The sequence below is a fragment of the Nannospalax galili genome, unplaced genomic scaffold (genome assembly GCF_000622305.1).
Source record: "Nannospalax galili isolate Female #2095 unplaced genomic scaffold, S.galili_v1.0 scaffold955, whole genome shotgun sequence".
Classification (NCBI taxonomy): Eukaryota; Metazoa; Chordata; class Mammalia; order Rodentia; family Spalacidae; genus Nannospalax; species Nannospalax galili.
The window spans coordinates 370298-390368 of record NW_008336901.1 but is presented as its reverse complement, the minus strand read 5'-3'; the positions used below and the strand labels follow the sequence as shown (position 1 = coordinate 390368).

General features: G+C 35.0%; 1 protein-coding gene across 3 annotated transcripts in view; it reads left to right on the top strand.

Annotated features, from left to right (window-relative positions):
- Positions 1-20071, top strand: part of Cfhr5 (complement factor H related 5) — a 40503-nt gene that overhangs the window by 19114 nt on the left and 1318 nt on the right. For 2 of the 3 annotated variants that reach the window (XM_029562798.1, XM_029562797.1), the window contains exons 6-11: positions 8789-8965; positions 9531-9713; positions 9838-10017; positions 11012-11188; positions 15213-15395; positions 17379-17561. In XM_029562798.1, the coding sequence (XP_029418658.1) occupies positions 8789-8965; positions 9531-9713; positions 9838-10017; positions 11012-11188; positions 15213-15395; positions 17379-17561 (1083 nt within the window). The remainder of the gene's footprint in view (positions 1-8788; positions 8966-9530; positions 9714-9837; positions 10018-11011; positions 11189-15212; positions 15396-17378; positions 17562-20071) is intronic. The other variant, XM_029562799.1, reaches the window with a different exon arrangement.

The following is a 20071-nucleotide window of genomic DNA, read 5'->3' as shown; positions in this document are numbered from 1 at the left end:
TAATCAGCATTATGGTTTAGTAAACATCTTTCAACAAGTAGAGATATTTTTCTTCTTGATCTTGCTCCTTTCCCCTCTATTAAATATCATTTGTAGTCAACGGTCTTAAAATCTGCATATAACACCAGCAACTTATGTAAAATCATAATCTCCATTAAATGACTATACATATTAATCAAAATGTAAAACATTTTAACTGTTGTTAATATATGCTACTATAAGTCAAATTTACTGCTGAGAGGTGCACGTGGTATTCAATTCCCCCCCTCCCGAGGTTCTTGTGACAGCCTGAGAAAAAAATTCTCCAAACCCTGGTTTGAAGAATCTTAATGAGTTTATTGGACTTACTAACTGAGCTTGGGGTGCAGGTTTACTTACAGACAAGCAAGTGCCACCCCGCCCCCATTCCCAGCTGATGCTTAAAGTCCACACCCAGACATAAATTCTGTGGTTCTGGACAGCCTTACAAAATGGCTGAGAGGCTAGCCTCATGGTTTTCCCAGTTTTTATACCCTTAGCCCTTCCCCTGCAAGCGGCTATACTCAACTGATTGGCTGGAAGAGGGAAGGGGAGTGGCTTCTTTGCAGAGTATGAGAAGGAGGCGGGCCCATGGCTTGTCATCACAGGGTCAAAGGAGCATCTTCCAGCTCACAGCTACCCACAAACAATATTTCTTAAAATAACACTATATTATTTTAGAGTTCTGGATGTCAGCCTTGAATTTGAAGTGCTAAAACAATGATGCTCCATCTAGAAGCTCTAGAAAAGACTCTGTCTTCTCTTTGACAGCTCCGTTTGTATTTCTTGGCCCATGGCTCTTTCCTTAAGTGACTCCCACCTCAGCTTTGGTCCCATGCTCTAACTCTTACATTCCTGTATGTCTCTTAAAAGTGCCTTTGTGACTAAATTGCAGCTATCACAGACAGTTCAAGTGCTCTCTCCATTTTCTGGGGCTTCTTTTGTCACATCTGCAAAAACTGGCTTTTCATCTGAGATACCATATCACAAGTTTCAGGGTTTAAAACTGGACATCTTTGGGGGTCATTATTCATTTAAGACATGGTGTAATAGCTACAGGAATAAATTATAACTCTCTGGATAAGACTTGAAAAATCGTGAACTAGCCAAGATCAAGTATTTTCAGTAGTAGTCTTCGAATTAGTAAGTATAATGTCTATAAACAACCAGGAAAGGATTTCTATGTGAAATACTAGAATAAAATAGAGGTATAAGTGTACAAGCTTTATAAAATCTAAGAGAGTCAGAGTCCTGGGATATATGCTTAAATAACTGTCTAGTAAACCACTAAACTGTTAACAGCAATTTATAAATCTAGATAAGTAAAATTTATTTTATTAGAAAATATTAGCTGCATTTTTGTGATATGTGCTTAATTTATTGTATTTATTTTTCACATCTGAATCTCAACTTCTAATTTCATAAATTATTAATGAACAATTATTTTTTTATTTATTCATTTTTATTTTATGTGTGTGTGTTTTGCCTGTATGTATGTAAGTGCACCCATGTCATGCAATGCCTGAAGAGGCCAGAAGAAGGCATCAGATCCCCTGGAACTGGAGTTACAGACAGTTATTAATAGCCATGTAGAGCCAGAAGAAGGCATCAGATCCCCTGGAACTGGAGTTACAGACAGTTGTTAATAGCCATGTAGGTCCTGGGAACCTAACCTATATCATCCTCAAAAGCAGCCAGTGTGCCTAACCTGAGCTATTCTCTTCAGCCCCTAAGGAACAATTATTAAATGAATATATATATATATTCAAAGCATTTCTCAAAAGGTATTGATGAATTAGAGTTTATAAACATATTAATGAATTAGGCAGAATATAATAGATATAGAAAACCAAGATAATAGTTGGATCATGTTTACTTTGAAACATTTTTGATGCATATTTTTCCAGATAGTTGGATAGCTGAATAGAAGTATATAGCATTATTCTCCTCTGCCTCAAACCAACACAAAAGGAATCTTATTTTCTCTTCCTCCCCCCCTCCTCCTCCTCCTCCTCCTTCTCCTTCTCTTTCTCCTTCATTTTCGATAAGGTCTTATGTAGTCAAAACTGGCCTCGAACTCACTGTGCCAAGGATAATGTTGAACTCCTGATCCTCCTGCTTCTGCTTCCCAAGTGCTGAGATATGTTAAGAGCAAAGGCTGCAATACTATGCAGGATTGGATAGCTCTTTCTTGAAGTAAGTGATAGTGGAAGGGTTGGACTGGGGGCCACAGGAGCTCACCAAAGGAGAGACTGGAATCTTGTAAGAGTCTAAGATCAGGGATAACAGCACAGAGAGAGAAGTAAAGCAAGCCAGTGACTGCTGTCTAGGCTATCAAACCAGGGGAAGGAGAGACTTCCCTTTGTGGAATAAAGACAGAATAAGAAATTCCTTGAAAACTCCATCAGTGTGGATGTCAGTGATCCTAAATACTGGAAAGTTTCACAGCCACTGCAGATTTTCAGGAAACTTGGGGAAATAATCAAAGATCTTTCTATGCCCCCATAATCCCTAGAATCCAGGTAGCTATAGGCTGCGCAATATCTTGAGAGAGGAGCGGTGTTCTGTATTCATGATGCTCTGAAGGTCAGAATCCCTTACTTATCTCCATTTTTGACAACCTTGACAGACATTCCACCATACTTGCATGGGTGAGGGGAATAGTCCCATAGACCCAATTTGCCTATGAAGACTAGTTAGAACCCCACCACCCAATCTTGCTCTACATACTGTATTGTACGGGAAAGGTTTCAACACTGCAGGCAAAAAAAAAAAAAAATCATTCCATCTCTAAAATGGCCCTTATAATGTTAGGGTGAAAATTTTTCAGGCCATGTCTATTTTGTGATCTTTGGACTTTTGAAAGTGATGCTGATATTTTTCCCAAGATTGGGGAAATTTTTGCTGTTATTTTACTAAATATATTTTCTGTGTCTTCCCCTTTTTGTTCTTTGATGCTCCAAAAAAGTGGGTATTTCACAAATCTCAGTGGCGGAGCACAAGAAATATGAAAGGAAGGGATAACATTTGCTTCCAAAACAATTCTCTAACAATCAGTCTCAAAGAAAATAATATTGGGGACTGGAGAGATGGCTCTGCAATTAAGAGCACTAATGATCTTTCAGGAAACTTAAATTTGGTTCCCAGCACCCACATGGCAGCTCACTTTCTCTAATTCCAGTTCCAGGAATCCAATGCCTTTTTCAGACCTCTGCTGTATAGCATGTATATGCTGCACTTACATACATGCAGGCAAAATGCTCATACACATAAACTATAAATAAACAAATAAATAAAAATAACTTAAAATTTTGACATACCTTAAAAATGACTGAAAATAATAAGCAAAAGTAGTATTTAAAAGAATAACATAAAGAAGTCCAGCAATATTGAAGAAGATACAGAAAGATGGTAGAATGACATTAGAAAAATAATGCATGGTATGAATCATACATTCAAGAAATACATGCATATCTTGAAAAAGAAAAATAAATCTTGGAAATGAACAACAAGCCAAATAAAAGTATAATTGAAAGCTTCAATAGCAGCCTGGGTTAGACAGGAAACAGAATAATTAAACTTGAAGCTGAATCTTTTGAAATTTTCCATTTAGTATCAATAACAAAAAAGAAAGAACTCTTTCAAACACCATTAAGTAAATAAATACCCACTTTTTGGAGCCCCTGAAGGAGAGTAAGAGAGGGAAGTCACAGAAAACCAAACAGTAAAATTATAGCTGAAAATTCCCACAATCTTGGGAAAGATATGGGCATACAACTTCAAAAGATCAAAAGATACAAAACAGACATAGCCTGAAAAACTTTTCACAATGATATGTTATAGTCAAACTGCAAAAAGTTCAAGACAAGTAGAATTGCAAATACTGTAAGACAAAATCGCAAGTCACATTAATTATACTGCCATTAGGTATCAGCAGAGTCCTTATCAGAGACTTTACATGCCATAGGACATGTTCCTAATTCAGAAACTCCCAACCAAGAATACCATAATCGTTAACGAGGAAGGAAAGAAAAAGAAACACTTTTCAAGACCAGTTCATTTTCAAAGGCAATTTATCATCACCACATTTGCTTCACACACACACACACACACACACACACACACTGCTTAAGTGAATTCTACATGCAGAAGTGGAAAAGCAATAACTGCCATCAAGAAGACAATGAAACCACAAAACCTATGGACAAAGTAGATACACAGAGAACAAGAAAGAATCAAAACTCATCAATACAGTAAACCATCAAATCACAAAGATTAAAACAAGATAGGAAGAATAGAACAAATGGCATTTAAAAGCAATAGAAGAAATTTGAGTAAAAAATGTAATTGCTCCCATGTCTTTAGTAACCTTAACTATAAATGGAACAAAAACCCAGTTAAAAGATAGAGACTTGGGAACTGGAGAATGGCTCAGCAGTAGCTGCTCTTGCAGAGGACCAGAGAGATTTCTAGAACCCACACGACAACTAAGAGTCATCAGTAATTCCAGTCAAAGGGATCCAGTGCCCTCTTCTGGTCTCCACAGGCATTGCACATATGGATGTGTGCACTTACATATACATAGGCAAAACATATCCATAAAATAAAGATAAAATAATTTTTTAATATTTCATTTATTTTTTATTTTATGTGTATGAGTGTTTTGCCTGCATGTGTGTAAATGTACCCATGTCATGCAATGCCCACCGAGGACAGAAGAGGGCATCAGGTCCCCTGAAATTGGAATTACAGAAGGTTATTAGCTACCATGTGGGTGCTGAGACTCAAACCTAGGTTTTCTGCAAGAGCAGCCAGTGCTCTTAATCACTGAGCCATCTCTCCAGTTCCCTAAATTAATTTTTTTAAAGATAAGGACAGACAGAGTAGATATGAAAACAAGACTCAGTGGTGTGCTGCCTACAAGGAACTAACTTCATCAGTTAAGGCTGAAAGTGAAAGGATGGAAAAAGCTACTACACACAGGGAACACAAGAAGAGCTGTTCATACGACAGCCAAAGCAGAACTATATGAAGATGTGAAAAAGAGATGAAGAAAGTCATATAATGATCAAAGGATCATTTCAACAAGATGTAAAAATGATAAACTTATATATGTATTGTCAGATATCTCAATCTTTTAACATAAGCAATGTTAGATTTAAAGGGAGAGAGACATGAATACAATATTTATCTTACTTTACCAATTGACAAATCATCCACACAAAATATCAGTAAAGAAACAGTGGAGTCAAACTATATTAGAGTTCAAATGGACTTGCATATATTTAGAAAATGTTTCATCTCAGAAATACAGAGTACACATCCTTTTCTTCACCACATGGAACATTGCTTAGAAAAGAATTTGTACCAGAACAAAAATAGTCTCAACAAAATGAAAAGGATTGGAACATACTATGCATATTCTCTAACAAGAAAGAATAAAACTACAAATCAAAGCAAAGCAATTTTAGAAACTAGACAAATTCATGGAGACTTAGCCATAAGCTACTTAAAAAATCAATGGAAGAAATCGAATAGTACTGTGAGGAAGTGTATAGTTTAAATAACTCCCTTTCAAAGTAGAAAGATTTAAAAAAAATAGCCAAAGGATGTATCTCAAAGCATTAGGAGAGTAACATTAATCTAAACCCCAAGTCAATAGAGGGAAAGAAACAACTTTAAGAGTAGAAACAAGTGAAATAGAAACTAAAGTTTACAAAGTTCAATGAAACAGAAAGTTAAAACAGTAAAGCATTTGAAAAGATTAATAATAGTATCAAATATTTAGCTGGACCAGGAGAAAAAGAGAGAAGTCAAGTTAACTAAATAAGAAATGAAATAAGAAGGCATTTGGTGCTGATTAATGTTAACTCTCAACTTGACACAACCCACAATCACCTGGAAGAGAATCTTAATGAGGAATTATCTGAACTAGGTTGGCCTTTGAGGATGTCTGTGAGGGATTCTCTTGATTGTTAATTAATGTAGGACAACCCAGCCCAATGTGGGTGGCACCACTGGCCTGGACTGCAGAAGAGTAGAGAAAGCTAGCTGAGTAGTAAACAAGCAAGCAAGCAGGAATGCTTATTCTCTTTGCTTTTCGCTGTGGATGTGATGTAAACAGCTGTTTGAATCTCCTGCCATGGATATCCTGCAATAATGGAGTGCAACCTGGAATTGCAAGACAAAAAATTGCTCTTCTCCACAGTTGGATATGGTCAGGATATTTTATCACAGCAACAGAATTATAGCTAAAGAACCATTACAACTGATAGATCAATAGTATAAAAGATCATTTGAAACTGTTATGAGAACTATATGCCAAAAATGGAAAACGTAGAAGGTGTGGATAAATTTCTAGATATACATAACCTACCAAAATTGAATAATAAGGACAAAAACAGATAAATATACCCAATGAGTTCAAGATTGACTCAGCAATAATGTCGTTCAGTATCATAGAAAAGTCGAATCAGTCTGTATTCTATTAAACTTTCTTTTTAAACAGTCTCCCCATATAGCCCAGTCTGTCCTCAAACTCATAATTCTCCTGCTAATTAGTGGGACTATAAGAGTATGCCAGCATGCCTGGCTTCTATCAAGCTTGTGAAGAGCAATCTTTTTCAACATGTTCCAAGGAATTGAAAGGGAGAGAACGGGTCCAACTCATTCGACCGGGCCAAAAGTATCCTGATATCCAAACCAGAAACAGCTCAACAACAACAAAAAAAGAGAATACCATGGGCCAATATGCCTGTGAACAGAGATCTTAATAACGTGGAAAAGATCATTCACCATGACCAAGTGATGTAAAAATGACTCACAGTGCAAAAAGAAATTAACATATTACATCAAAAACTGAGGAACAATTGCGGCAGAAGAGATGACTCAGCAGTTAAGAGCACTGGCTGCTCTTGCAGAGGACTCAGGTTCAATTCCTATCACCCATATGGTGGCTAACAATTCAGCAGTTAAGAGCACTGGCTGCACTTGCAGAGGACTCAGGTTCAATTCCTATCACCCATATGGTGGCTAACAACGGTCCATAACTCCAGTTCCAGGGACTCCAACATCCTCTTCTTATCTCTGCAGGCATTGAACAACACAGGTACATTTACATACATGCAAGCAATACACTCATACACATAAAATAAAAACAATAAATAAAATATTTTTTTAAATGAGGGACAGAAATCATATGATCATTTCAATAGATGCAGAAAGAGTTGAAAAAAAAAAAGAACATCTCCTCTTAAAACCTTTTGACAAAATAAAAGCTATACAACAAACCAAGAGCCAACACCAATTAAATGGGGGAAAAAGAAAGATCCGGTATGAGACACCCACTCACTGCTCATCTTCAATATAGTACTGGAAGTTTTAGAGAGAGGAATTAGGCAAAGTTAGTAAGAGGCCTACAAAGAGGAAGTCAAATTATCCTTGTTTGCAGGTGATCTGGTACAGTTTCATGATACAAAAGCAACATATAAAACTCAGTAGAATTATTACAGACCAACAATACCATTACTGAATAAGAAATTGTGAAAGTAAACGCACCCACACCAGCCACATTTCTCAGCCACGAATACTGTCAATAAAAATTGATGGAATTAGAAGACTGTTAAATATCATCTGGGGATACAAACTTAATTCTAGAGGCCTTAACAAACAGGACAGAATGCATGAAATCCAGTAGGGGGCTATGAGGGGTGCAGACAGTGGAGGAGATCAAAATACAAATGAGGTATATTGTATGAAATGCACAAAAGTTCAGTGAAAAACATTGAAAAAAAGGTCAGACACAGAAAGACAGTCACCATATATGTTCTCTCTCTTACGCAGAAGTTAAAGGAAAAGGTTCACCTAAATGGCGAATAATGACCACTAAAGGTTGGGAGAGAGGGAAGAACTGATTGACAGTGGCTGGATTTGAACAATACAAGTGCTATGCTTGTATCCAAATATTGATTGTAATTAAAATATTCAATTATTACATCTTAAACAAAAGTTCAAAGTTAAATAAAGGCATATTTCGTTATTCACTTAAAAAAGTAGGAATTATTTGCCTTTTTTTCAAAGTGGTAAGAGATTTTCTGGAACCAAATATGAGTGACCATGCCTAAGAACACAGATTTATGTCATTCCAAAGTCCATGTTCCAAAGGGAACAAAGAAAGCCCAAAATCAAGACCCTCTTCAAATGCATGCTTTTGAGTGTTTCATTCTGTTTTAATGTTTGGGTTGTTAGCCTTAGTCTTTAACAGCTGTGCTATCCCTCCAGCCCATCATTCAATTTAAAATTTTAGACATGCATTTTCTAGTCATTCCAAATATCTATGTTTAAGGCATTTTTATAAAAATTTCAAATAAATATGATGTACTTTCATTTTTATTGCTATAGAGAAGAATAGTTTATGGTTTGGATATGAAAGCTATTCAGATTCTATTTCACAAATAATAAATTTAACAATTAAAATAAATTAAAACAATGTTAAATGATGAATTAAATAATTTACTTTGTGCATAACTTCTCAGAACTTTCCTGTTACAATCCTGAAGAGAGTCTCATGCAAATTTTTGGTCTCTCAATTTTCTCATTTGCCTAAAGGGCCTCAGACATATAGACTGGATTTCAATAGCTAGTTAATGCATTTTTCAAAGGTAAGAACATATATTATGCTTTTCTAGGGCATCTATTTTCATACAGCATTATTAAATTCATTTTCCAATAACGTTTCACAAATTTTCATGTAATTTAATTTTATTTGTAGAAAAAGAATGCCCTGTTCCAGTTCTTGATGCAAATGTAAATGCTCATCCAAAGCAAGAAAAATACAAACTTGGGGATCTGATGAAATTCTCATGTAGACGAAGACTTACAAGAGTTGGACCAAATTCAGTTCAGTGCTACCAGTTTGGGTGGTCCCCTCATTTCCCAACATGCAAAGGTCGATGTTTAATTTTTCAATGTGATGAAAAAAACAGATTTTATATTAATGCCAGTGTATTTTATTTTATTATATAAATTAATCTCTAAAATATTGGAAGGAGGCTCAAGCAGGATATTTAAATATAGAAAGGATGTAAGATGGCATTAAGAAATTATTGTGAATTTTGTGAAATATAAGATGTTCTGAATATATAGGCAAATCTCTATATTAGATAAGCATTCTGAAGAACTTGGGAGTAAAATCTCACTGTCCATCAAATACTTTACAAAACAAGTGAGAAAGAGGATGAAGTGCAAACATTTTATCTCGATGATTGGTATGTGATATTCATCACATACTGTTTGTCCTATCATTTGCTCAAATTTATGCATAAGGAAAAAAGCAACATTTGAGCAAACAAAAATAGTATATGCACTATGTATGCAGCAAAAATAGAGCTGGAAAAATAGGAATGCAGTGAAAATGTAATGATGATCTAAATCAATCAAAATGTCAATTTCTGTGTGCTAGATCTTATGATTAGACAATAAATAAGCACTTGTTTACATTTTCTTTATGACAGAGCAAGTGCAATCATGTGGTCTTCCTCCCCAGCTCCCCAGTGGTAAAGTTAAGGAGATACAGAAAGAAGAATACAAACATGGTGAAATAGTGGAATATGACTGCAATCCCAATTTTATAATGAAGGGACCAAAGAAAATACAATGCATGGATGCAGAGTGGACAAGTTTGCCTACTTGCGTTGGTAAACAGATATTAGTATTTAAGTGTAATAGTTTCTTTTTTATTGTGTACATATATCTAGATACATATGTAAATATATTTTACATATTTTAAAAGTAGATATATAATATTTTACATTTTTCTAGAACAACTTAAAACATGTGGATATCTACCTGAACTCAAGCACGGCTATGTCCTTCATCCTGCTCCTTCCTATCAACATGGAGTTTCAGTTGTATTGACTTGCAAAAAGACATACACAATGATTGGCAATAACACTGTAACTTGTATTAGTGGAACGTGGACAGAATTTCCTACATGTGTTGGTAAGATTATACTTCCAAACATTTTGTTTGATTGTTTACAATTTTGATTGGGACTACATAAAATTTATAAATAGTGTAATAATCACCACTGTGTTAATACTGACTCTCCCAGGAATTTAATACATCAGCCTTTTATTCAGGTATCCTTGGATTTTACTTGTATAATGAATGAAATTGTTCATTAATTTACATATTTGAAAATTTATACTTTCTATGTACAAGAATATCATATAATTGTGTGTGCTGATTTTATTTCCAGCAATGTTGTTGAATTCCTACAGTAGTTCTAATATTAAATTTAGATATTTTATTTCTATAAATAATTACTGTTTAAACTTTTTTTATTATTTTTGTTATATTCTTACCTCAGAAAGTTCTGGAAACAAGAATCAAAATAATACTTTATTCCATCAAATCCTAGAGTGTCTGGAATCTATTGGCGATTAGGACCAAACACTTGGCTTTATACCTGTTCTTCTGTGCCCATAAATCACCAGTCTAGATTTTCTTATTGATCCTTCTGTATTTCCTCCATGAAAGCAATGGATTCATTCCAATTTTTCCACCACCCTGTAGCTGTGTCGTTATCTTGCTTTCTAATTGCATCAGGACACATAATGCATAACTATTTTCAAGTTTGTCCTTTCTTTTTCCTGACATTTCAAAGCCCCCCCCCAAAAAATAGGCTAAGTGTAGCTCCAGAAAGAGTATCCTCCAATCAAACCCCTGAACCAAGGGAATCATCTAGCACTTAAATTCCCCAGACAACTTTCTGACATATTTGTCTGTCAATCAGAGATAGGATACAATTTGGGGGAGTATTTTATGTATTTTTTTCAATAGTATAGCCCTATCATACAAACGAGGCCAGGAATAATTTTTGTGATACTTATGAAAAGCATCAAACATAATATGCTATTAATATTTCAAATATTTTTGAGAGTTTAGTTTGTGCTTAATATTCCTGTCATTAATTAATACATTGATTTCATAGCTACACATGAGCTTAGGAAGTGTGAACGATCAAAGCTTGGAACAAGAACAGTCATCAGACCACATCTGACTGAATTTAATCATAATGCCAGAATAAATTATAAATGTTCTGGAACATACAAATACAAGCAAACAGTCTGCATTAATGGGAAATGGGAACCTGAACCAGACTGCATAGGTAAGATTTGTTTGAACCATTTTGTTGATCCTGAAAATTCTTTAAACTTTTTCTCTAATATTTACTGTGGCATATAAGTTTTCAGCTGAACACAAATTTGGTAATTATTCACAATCCTCTTTTCAGACAAATATTCTCCTCTAAAATCACTGACTTTCTGGTAAAGACAATGGAGTAAAGCCATTTTTATCCTATTCTACACAGTCTCTGATAGCCTGAAAAGAAAAAGTAAAGAGCTCTAGAAGTATATCAAAACTCAGTAGTCAATGACATTCAGAAATAAAAGTAAAACTGCACATTGTAAACTTAACTAAAGCATGCTTGCAATTTTTTAAATATTTTAATATTTTATTATTTTTTTATATTTTATTTATTATTTTTATTTTATGTGTATGAGTGTATTGCCTGCATGTATGTGAGTACACCCGCGTCATGCAATGCCCTCGGAGGACAGAAGAGGATGTTGGATCCCCTGGAACTAGAGTTACAGACAGTTGTTAGCAGCCATGTGGGCAATGGGATTCGAACCCAGGTCTTCTGCAAGAACAACCAGTGTTCTTAACTGCTGAGCAATCTCTCCAGCCCCCGCATACTTGCAATTTTGAAAAAGATTTTAGTCTGAGTGGAAAGTATTCTGAGACTCGAGTCTATCACATTTGAACGTTGATCACATTTGCCTCCCTCATGGCCTCCCTTTCCTCCTGCCTAGCCCCTGGCTAGTCCTCTTCATGCTCCAAGACAGTCTTATTTCTGACTTCATGTTATCAATGTGTACAAGCAATTTCATTTCATTGTGTATATACAACATATTTACTTTATCCATTTACCTGTTCACAAATTCTTAAGCTGATTCCATAATTCTTCCATAACTGTGGCTATTGTAAATATTACTTTAGTAACTATAGATGGCAAGTATCTCTGTGGTTTCGGAATGTACTCAGGAGTGCTATAGCTAGGACATAAGGCCATATTGTTTTTTAGGAACGTCTATATTAATTTTCATGTTCCTAGAGAAACTTACATTCCCATCTGCAATGTGAAGATTTGTATTTCTCATGCATCCTCACCAGCATCTGTTGTTACTTACTTTCTTGGGTCATTCTGACTGGGGTGAAATGGAATCTCAGTGTAGTTTTAATTACCACTTCCCTTATGGGTAATGATGGTGAATACGTTTTTCACATTTGGTGTTCATCTGCACTTCATCTTCTGAAAACTTAATTCCATTAGTCTATTTGCTGTGTTGTCTGGTTTTTGTAGTTTTTTAGTTCTTTATGTATTTTAAATATTAATCATCTGTCAAATGCATAGGTAGCAAACATTTTTATTCACTCTATAGGCTATCTTTTCACTCCATTGTTGCTTTTGTTGTGCAGAAGATTTTTTAATTTCAATCATTCCCATTTGTTAGTTCTTGATTTTATTTCCTGAGCCATTGGAGTCCTTTGCAGTAAGTCCTTACCTATGTTTATCTTTATATTATTTTCCCTATAACTTCCTCCAACAGTTCTAGAGCTTCAAGTCTTAGGTTAAGGTCGTTGGTCTACTTTGGACTGATTTTTATACAGGGTGAGAGATAGCTTCATTCCTTTGTGTGTACATCCCAAGTTTTGCCAGTCCCTGTTGCTGAAATGGCTATCTTTTCTTTAAACATATGGTTCCAGCATCTTTGTCAAAAACCAAATGGCTGTAGTTATGTAGATTTAATTTGGGTACTCTGTTCTCATCCATTGATCCATATGTTTTTTGTGCCAATGTCATATTTTTCCTAGACCTCTCTAGTATACTTTGAAATCAAGTTCGGTGATAAATCCCTTATTAGTCTTTTTACTCATGACTGTTTTGGCTACTTGGGGTATTTGGTATTTCCATAGGAATTTCAAGATTGTTTTTCCCATTTCTGTGAAGAATATCATTGAAATTTTTTGATGTGGATTTTATAGAACTATCAGAGCACGTTAAATAATATATTTTCACATTATTAATTCTGCCTACTCATGAGGACATATATTCCATCTTCTAGTGTCTTCTTCAATTTCTTTCTTCTTTATGTTAAGCTTTTGATTGTAGACATCCTTTCTTTCCATGGATAGGTTTATTTCTAGGTATTTTTAAAAAGTTATTTTTAATGGTATTGTTTTCCTTAACTCTTTCCCATTATGTTCGCTATAGTTGTATAGAAAAGCAACTGAGTTTTGCATGCTATTTTTTAAATATTACTACTTTGCTGAGAGTGTTATCAGTGTTAAGAGTTTTCTAGAAGAATCTTTAGTCTATGGTGTATAGGATCATGTCTTCTGAAAATAGACATATAGGAAGATTATGTGTCAAAAAAGCAAAAACAAAAAGGAAGAAACCACGAAGGCAATGAGACACCTACACATATATATTTATATAACGCTGTTCACAATAGTCAAGTTATAGGATCAGCCTAGATGTCTGTCAAAAGATGAATCCATAAAGAAAATATAGATAGATAGATAGATAGATAGATAGATAGATAGATAGATAGATAGATAGATAGATAGATAGATAGATAGATAGATAGATAGATAGATAGATAGATAGATAGATAGATAGATAGATAGATAGATAGATAGATAGATAGATAGATAGATAGATGATAGATAGATAGATAGATAGATAGATAGATAGATAGATAGATGATGGATAGATGATAGATAGATAGATAGATAGACAGATGATAGATAGATAGATAGATAGATGATAGATCTATAGTTAGCTCATGTATATTCCTACCACTGAGCCACATTCTTTCTCAATCACTTTCCAGCTTACACATTGAAGCAATGCCTCTCACTGGAACCCAGGGTTTGCTGATTTGGCTAGTCTAGATAGCTAGCTTGCTCTGAGTATCCCCAATCTTTTCCTCCCAAATGTTCAAATTACAGGCCAGCCACCAAACCCACCTGGCATTTATAGGTACAGGGGATCCAATTCCTCATGCTTGCACAGCAAGTGGCTTGCCCTCTGAGTCATCTCCCCAGCCCCTTCAGTATTGGTTTTAAATGAAGATAGTATATTCGGGGGGGGAAGATATTTATTGCTTTTACACAGTAATCTTGGGAGAAGTATCAGTAGACCATAGCCCCATTCTGAGAAAAACAAAAACAAAAACGAGTGGAAGGAGCATTGCAGGGAATGGTGCTTTAGCATCCAGATTTGTCATTTAAAACTTCTTTAAGATCAAACCAACCAACCAGTGATACGTGCACTGTCAGTCCAGCACAGACAGTGTACAATGAAAATTGTCAGCCATACTCAAAGTCAAAAAATATGCAAAATATTAAATACTGCCTATCTATCATATTAGGTCATTAGAGGGTGGCTCAATTGGAGCTGTCGTGGCTATCATTTTGTAATGCTGCCATTGTTAGTTTTTTTACTCTAACCTGTGTAAGTCATATGTCTTTACTTTTTGGATTCATATGAGTCAAATACACAAAATGTAAAAAGATAAATTTTAAATTTTACAGTGATACCAACAGAATCATGAGTAGGGACCAGGTATCATAAAACACACCTTTAACCCCAGCACTTGGCAGGTGAATCTCTGTGAAATCAAGGCCAGCCTGGTCCACATAGGGAGTTCCAGGCCAGCTGGGGTTACAGAGAAATCCTGTCGAAAGAAAGAAAGAAAGAAAGAAAGAAAGAAAGAAAGAAAGAAAGAAAGAAAGAAAGAAAGAAAGAAAGAAAGAGAGAAGGGAGGGAGGGAGGGAGGGAGGGAAGTTAGAATGAAGGTCCTGAGAATCGTCAAAGCTGCAGTTAACTGTGCAAATGTATTTTGAAACTTTAAACTATATTACCATGAACTACATTTATTACTATAGCCTCACATTTGTGTGTGTATGTGTATGTGTATCTGTGTGTGGAGAAAGGGAGGGAGGGAAAGAAAAACAGAGGAGAAATTTGTTGAATGTTCCATTATCCTGAAATACTATACTACTGAGCTGTTTTCCTTAATTTGTATTAATGAAATAATTTTTACTACTTTATTTTGTAGAAAAAAAGACAGAACTCTGCCCACCTCCACCACAGATACCTAATGCTCAGAATATGGTAACCACTGTGAATTATCAGGATGGGGAAACAGTAGCTGTTCTATGCAAAGAAAATTACCTACTATCAGAGGCAAAAGATATTGTATGTAAAAATGGACATTGGCAGTCATTACCACAATGCATTGGTTAGTAGTTACCTACATAATTTCGTTTAAAAATTGGTTAGTAATCTTAGCTTTAGTCACAAAATGGAAGAAAAATAGCTGCTAACTTACCTGTTACATGTATTCTGAACCATTGAAATTGCTGTCTAGGTCACCAATTCTGTCTTTCAATATTTTTTACCCTGAGAACTGTCTCTAGAGTGAAGACAGTAAAATCAAATTTCATATCTCCTAAATGCTCAGTTCAGAGATCTGAGCCTTAATAACCAGTGTGAGATGTCAAATGAGCAGTTTGGAATTGTTCAGGACTAGAATTCAAAATTAGCAGCTGTTAGTATTTAGGTGCAATTTAATGCTATGATGCTACATGGTATGACACAGGATCTTAAATAACTAAAAATGAAAGGGTGGCAAAGGGAGCCAGCCATGATGACATCTTCAGTACAGATATGGATGAAAAGGAGTGAGAGTTATAGGAGAAAAATGAGGAGGAGGCTGGAGAGGACCATTTCCATTTCTACTATAAAGTTACCTACTGAGGAGACATACTAGTTGATTTGGGCTTATAGTGTTGCAGGCTCTATTCCATAATGGGTTAGCCTCGTTATTTGAGTCTGTAGTGAGAAAACACATCATAGAAGGAACAGTGCAGAGCCAAACTACTTACACCATTAGAAAAAGACACGGTCCCACAATCCCTTGAAGACATTCCCAATGGCCTCTCACAAGGCCCCACTACCTAAAAGTTCTACCTATGAGCCAAATCTTAGCATGCAAGCCTCTTAAGAATGCTTACCCAAGTCACCACAACTGGCATCCCAGAAGCAATGTCAAAGATTTATTTCAGAGTGGTGTATTTCACAGTAAGACTGCTTGAAATTGAGAAAAATTCCTGGTAACTTAGATATCTAAAAATAAAAAACCGAGTATTTAGTCTAGAGATGTTCACTAGTGAGTAAAAAGATAATTGATGTATATTCAAAAAGAATGTGAGTGATAAGAACGGGGACCCAAGGAATGAGTAGGCATAATCTGAAATGAGGCAGTAAACAGAGACCAGGTGTGACATTTTCAACATGTTTGTAGGTTGATGAATGACTGAGGAGTGAGTAGACAGTGAAAAATCTTTCCAGAAGAAGGGACACGGTCTTTATTCCAAAGGAAGAATAATATTAGGCCCACCTGAAGGACTTACTCTGCAAAAGCTAAAATACAATTTAATAAAACACAATGCAGAACAAATTATTGAGGGTAGTTACTTATTTGGCAAATTTCTCCTTATAACTTTGGTAATATGTGAAGTAACACCAATCAATAACTTTAATTTATACTAATCAATCTTAGTATGAAGTTGAAACTTTCATTGTCAAGAAAAATGCCTATATAGTGAGTTTAAAAAGTAAATTTGGAAAAGTATGTATTATAACCCATTTTGAACAAAAGTAAAACTTTATGATCATATACCATTAAATACATGTTACTTGCATGCAATAAAAGCTGCCCTTGAAAATAAAAATGAAAAGTAATTCTTAGAATAAAAATGGAATATCAAGAAATGGGCAGACTAGAGCAAAGGTTTAATAATCTATAATGCTTTAAATAAAAATTTTGGTTAAATTGCCAGGCATAGCAGCACACACCGTTAATCCCAGCACTCAGGAGGCAGAGGCAGGCAGATATCTGTGAGTTCAAGGCCAGCCTGGTCTGCATAGCGAGTTCTAGATCAGCTGGGGCTACAGGGAGACTGCCTCAAAAAGACAAAAAAAAATTTTTTTTTGTTAAATTATATATGCCCAAGACTTTATGTGAATAAAATTAGGAAGAAAGGGAGTAATATTGCAGAATGTTTTAATAATAACATTGTATGAAAGAAATTTCACAGTTACTTGTATTATAAGATTATCATATGAGATAATGAAGGTATGGAGTGTGGCTCTTAATTCATATTATTGCATTTAAACTAGTATGATATCTTTCTACCAAGTAATAAATGCTATTTTCCAGAGTCTGAAGGCTTTTGTGGGCCACCTCCACCTATTAACAATGGAGATATCATCTCTTTCCAACTGTGGGCATATCCTTCAGGATCGACAGTGGACTACAGTTGCCAGGCCTTCTATAAACCCCAGGGCTCCACAAAGGTGATATGCCAAAATGGACAGTGGTCAGATCCTCCAAAGTGCTTGGGTGAGTTTTTAACATCGTCTTGAAATGTGAGGCTTCATAATTATAGTATAATTATTATGGAATAATTTCATAGAATGATAGTTATTTCAATTTCATTCATCCTAAACCTTTTCTTACCTGATGTAAATATGTAAGGAAATGCATAAAAAAATTTACTTAAATAAAAAAGAAAGAATGGGGGTTACAGGGAGCACAGTGGTAAGGGGAATAAGGGTAAATTAAATGATGCGTACGCATGAAAATTTCCCAGTGAAACCCACTACCCTGGATATTAACACAAAATAATTTTTAAAAAAACAACAAATTAAATTTTGAGACCTAAATATCATGAGATATATTATGCAACTCCACAATGACTCTCAAAAAACATGTTTAAGCACAAGACCTATTCTTATACAATTAAACATCTTCATATCATTAAATTGTACCTAGAAGTTGTTCACAATGACCATTTTCAAATACCTGTTTAGAAGAATTTTTATTTATTGTTATTTAAGGTCCTACTTATAAACCAGAAAGCTTTTTATTAGAACTCTTAGTGGATGACTTGTTGACATGACTTTTATTTGTATATATCAAGATAAGAAAGATAGAAAAATTCAAAATACCTAGCAAGCTATTTACATGTGTTTATTCTGGTAATCAGCTTTCTTTGACTATAATAAATATCTGAGACGAATCAACTTATAAAGAGGATAAAATTTAATTTTGCATACAGTTTGAGATGTTTCAGTCCATGGGTGGTTGGCCTCATTACCTTTGAGCTTGTGGTAACATCCTGGCAAAGTGTATAGTGGAGCCAAACCACTGACTTCATCATGTGTAAATGAAAGAGAAAAAGAGAAAGAGACCGGAGTCCCACTATCCCTTTTAGGGTCCAGTGTCAGGTGACCTAACCCCATCTCCCCAGGCACCACTTCTTAATGTTTGAGTCTCCAAATACTGTCAAGCTGGTGACTAAGCTTTAACACAAAATCTTCAGGGTACATCTAAGACCCCAAATACAATATTCATTATGGACTAAGCTTTATCACATCATCCTTCAAAGATATCTAAGACCCAAAATATATTACTCAGTATGTTTTCTTTCACCCTATTCTAAAGAAAATGTTAAATTTTACCCTCACAGCTAAGAACTGCTCTGCCATGTGCTATCTGAAAAATATTCAATAAAAACTCTTGAATTCTCCTGAGTATAAATAACTTTGTATACAAAATGAAGTTCTCTTGGCTTTTGCTCCTGTAATATCTCCTTAAATTGGGCCAAGGCTTATGCAGCATCTTCTGAACAGTTCTTGTATCATATATCATGGGCCAATTATATATACACACATACATCACTTAGTAGCACATTATTGTGTTATTATTTACTCAAAGGAATATTATCTGAATTGAAATTACTGAATTTAAGAATGAATGGAATCAGGGGTGAGTGGGAGAAGATAGCAAGGCTTTTCTTTTTTTGTATTTTTAAATTTTATTTTTATTTTACATATATGAGTGTTTTGCTGTATGTGTGTAAAATACATCATGTGTCTGCAATGCCCTCAGGGGTCAGAAGAGAGTGTCAGATCCCCTGAAACTTGTCTTACAGACAATTATGAGCCTCCATGTGAGTGCTAGGAACTGAATTCAGGTCCTCTGCAAGAGCAGCAAATGTCTTAAGCACTAAGCGATCGCTCCAGCCCCTAGAGAAGCATTTTAAAGGAAGTCTTGTGTCCTCAATGTCCTTTAGGGGACAGAGGACTAGATCTGTACAAAATAAGGACCGTAATTGTTCCTTGTCCAAGAGTCAGGTCCTGGAAGAAAATAAATTTCAAGAGTACCCAACAGATTTACTTTACTTATATTTCCATTTCTGATGTACATTCATAAAATACCCGGGGAAATGAGTTATAAATAAATCTGAAAGACCTCATTCAATAAATACAAAAATTCTCTTGGATAAGCATGCTGGGTAAAGGCTTTCCAGTGTGCATACCCTCAGGTCATACATACACCTCAGCAACCCCTCAGTTATCTCGATAAGTAAGCTCAATAAATTCATTGGTTCCCCAGGAAAACTTTAATCAAACATTGGCTTGACACTAGAAACTTAAAAGGGAATAAGCATTGTTTAGCATCCCCAGGAAAAGAAGTCTCACAACAGATGAAAAACTTATTCGTTAATGCTATTATGTCTCATAATTATTTTTAAAAAAGAAAATGAAAATATAAACGATGTTAAAAGGATATGAGAATGGAGATATTTTCCGAAACAGAAAAACTGAGAAAGCCTAAGCAAGTAATGAAGGTCTATGTAAGTTTGTTATGATATATAAAGGATGAGACAAAATAGCAAGACTTTTCTAGAAAACAAAGTTTCACAACAGGTGAGCTCACAGATGTTTACAATGAGGTAAGGGGAATCTAAATAGACATCAAATATGATAGGCTCTGGTAGTATCATTGATAAATAGCTATTTTTTAAGATTATGTCCCATGAATATTCAAAGGAATTTTTTAAAGAT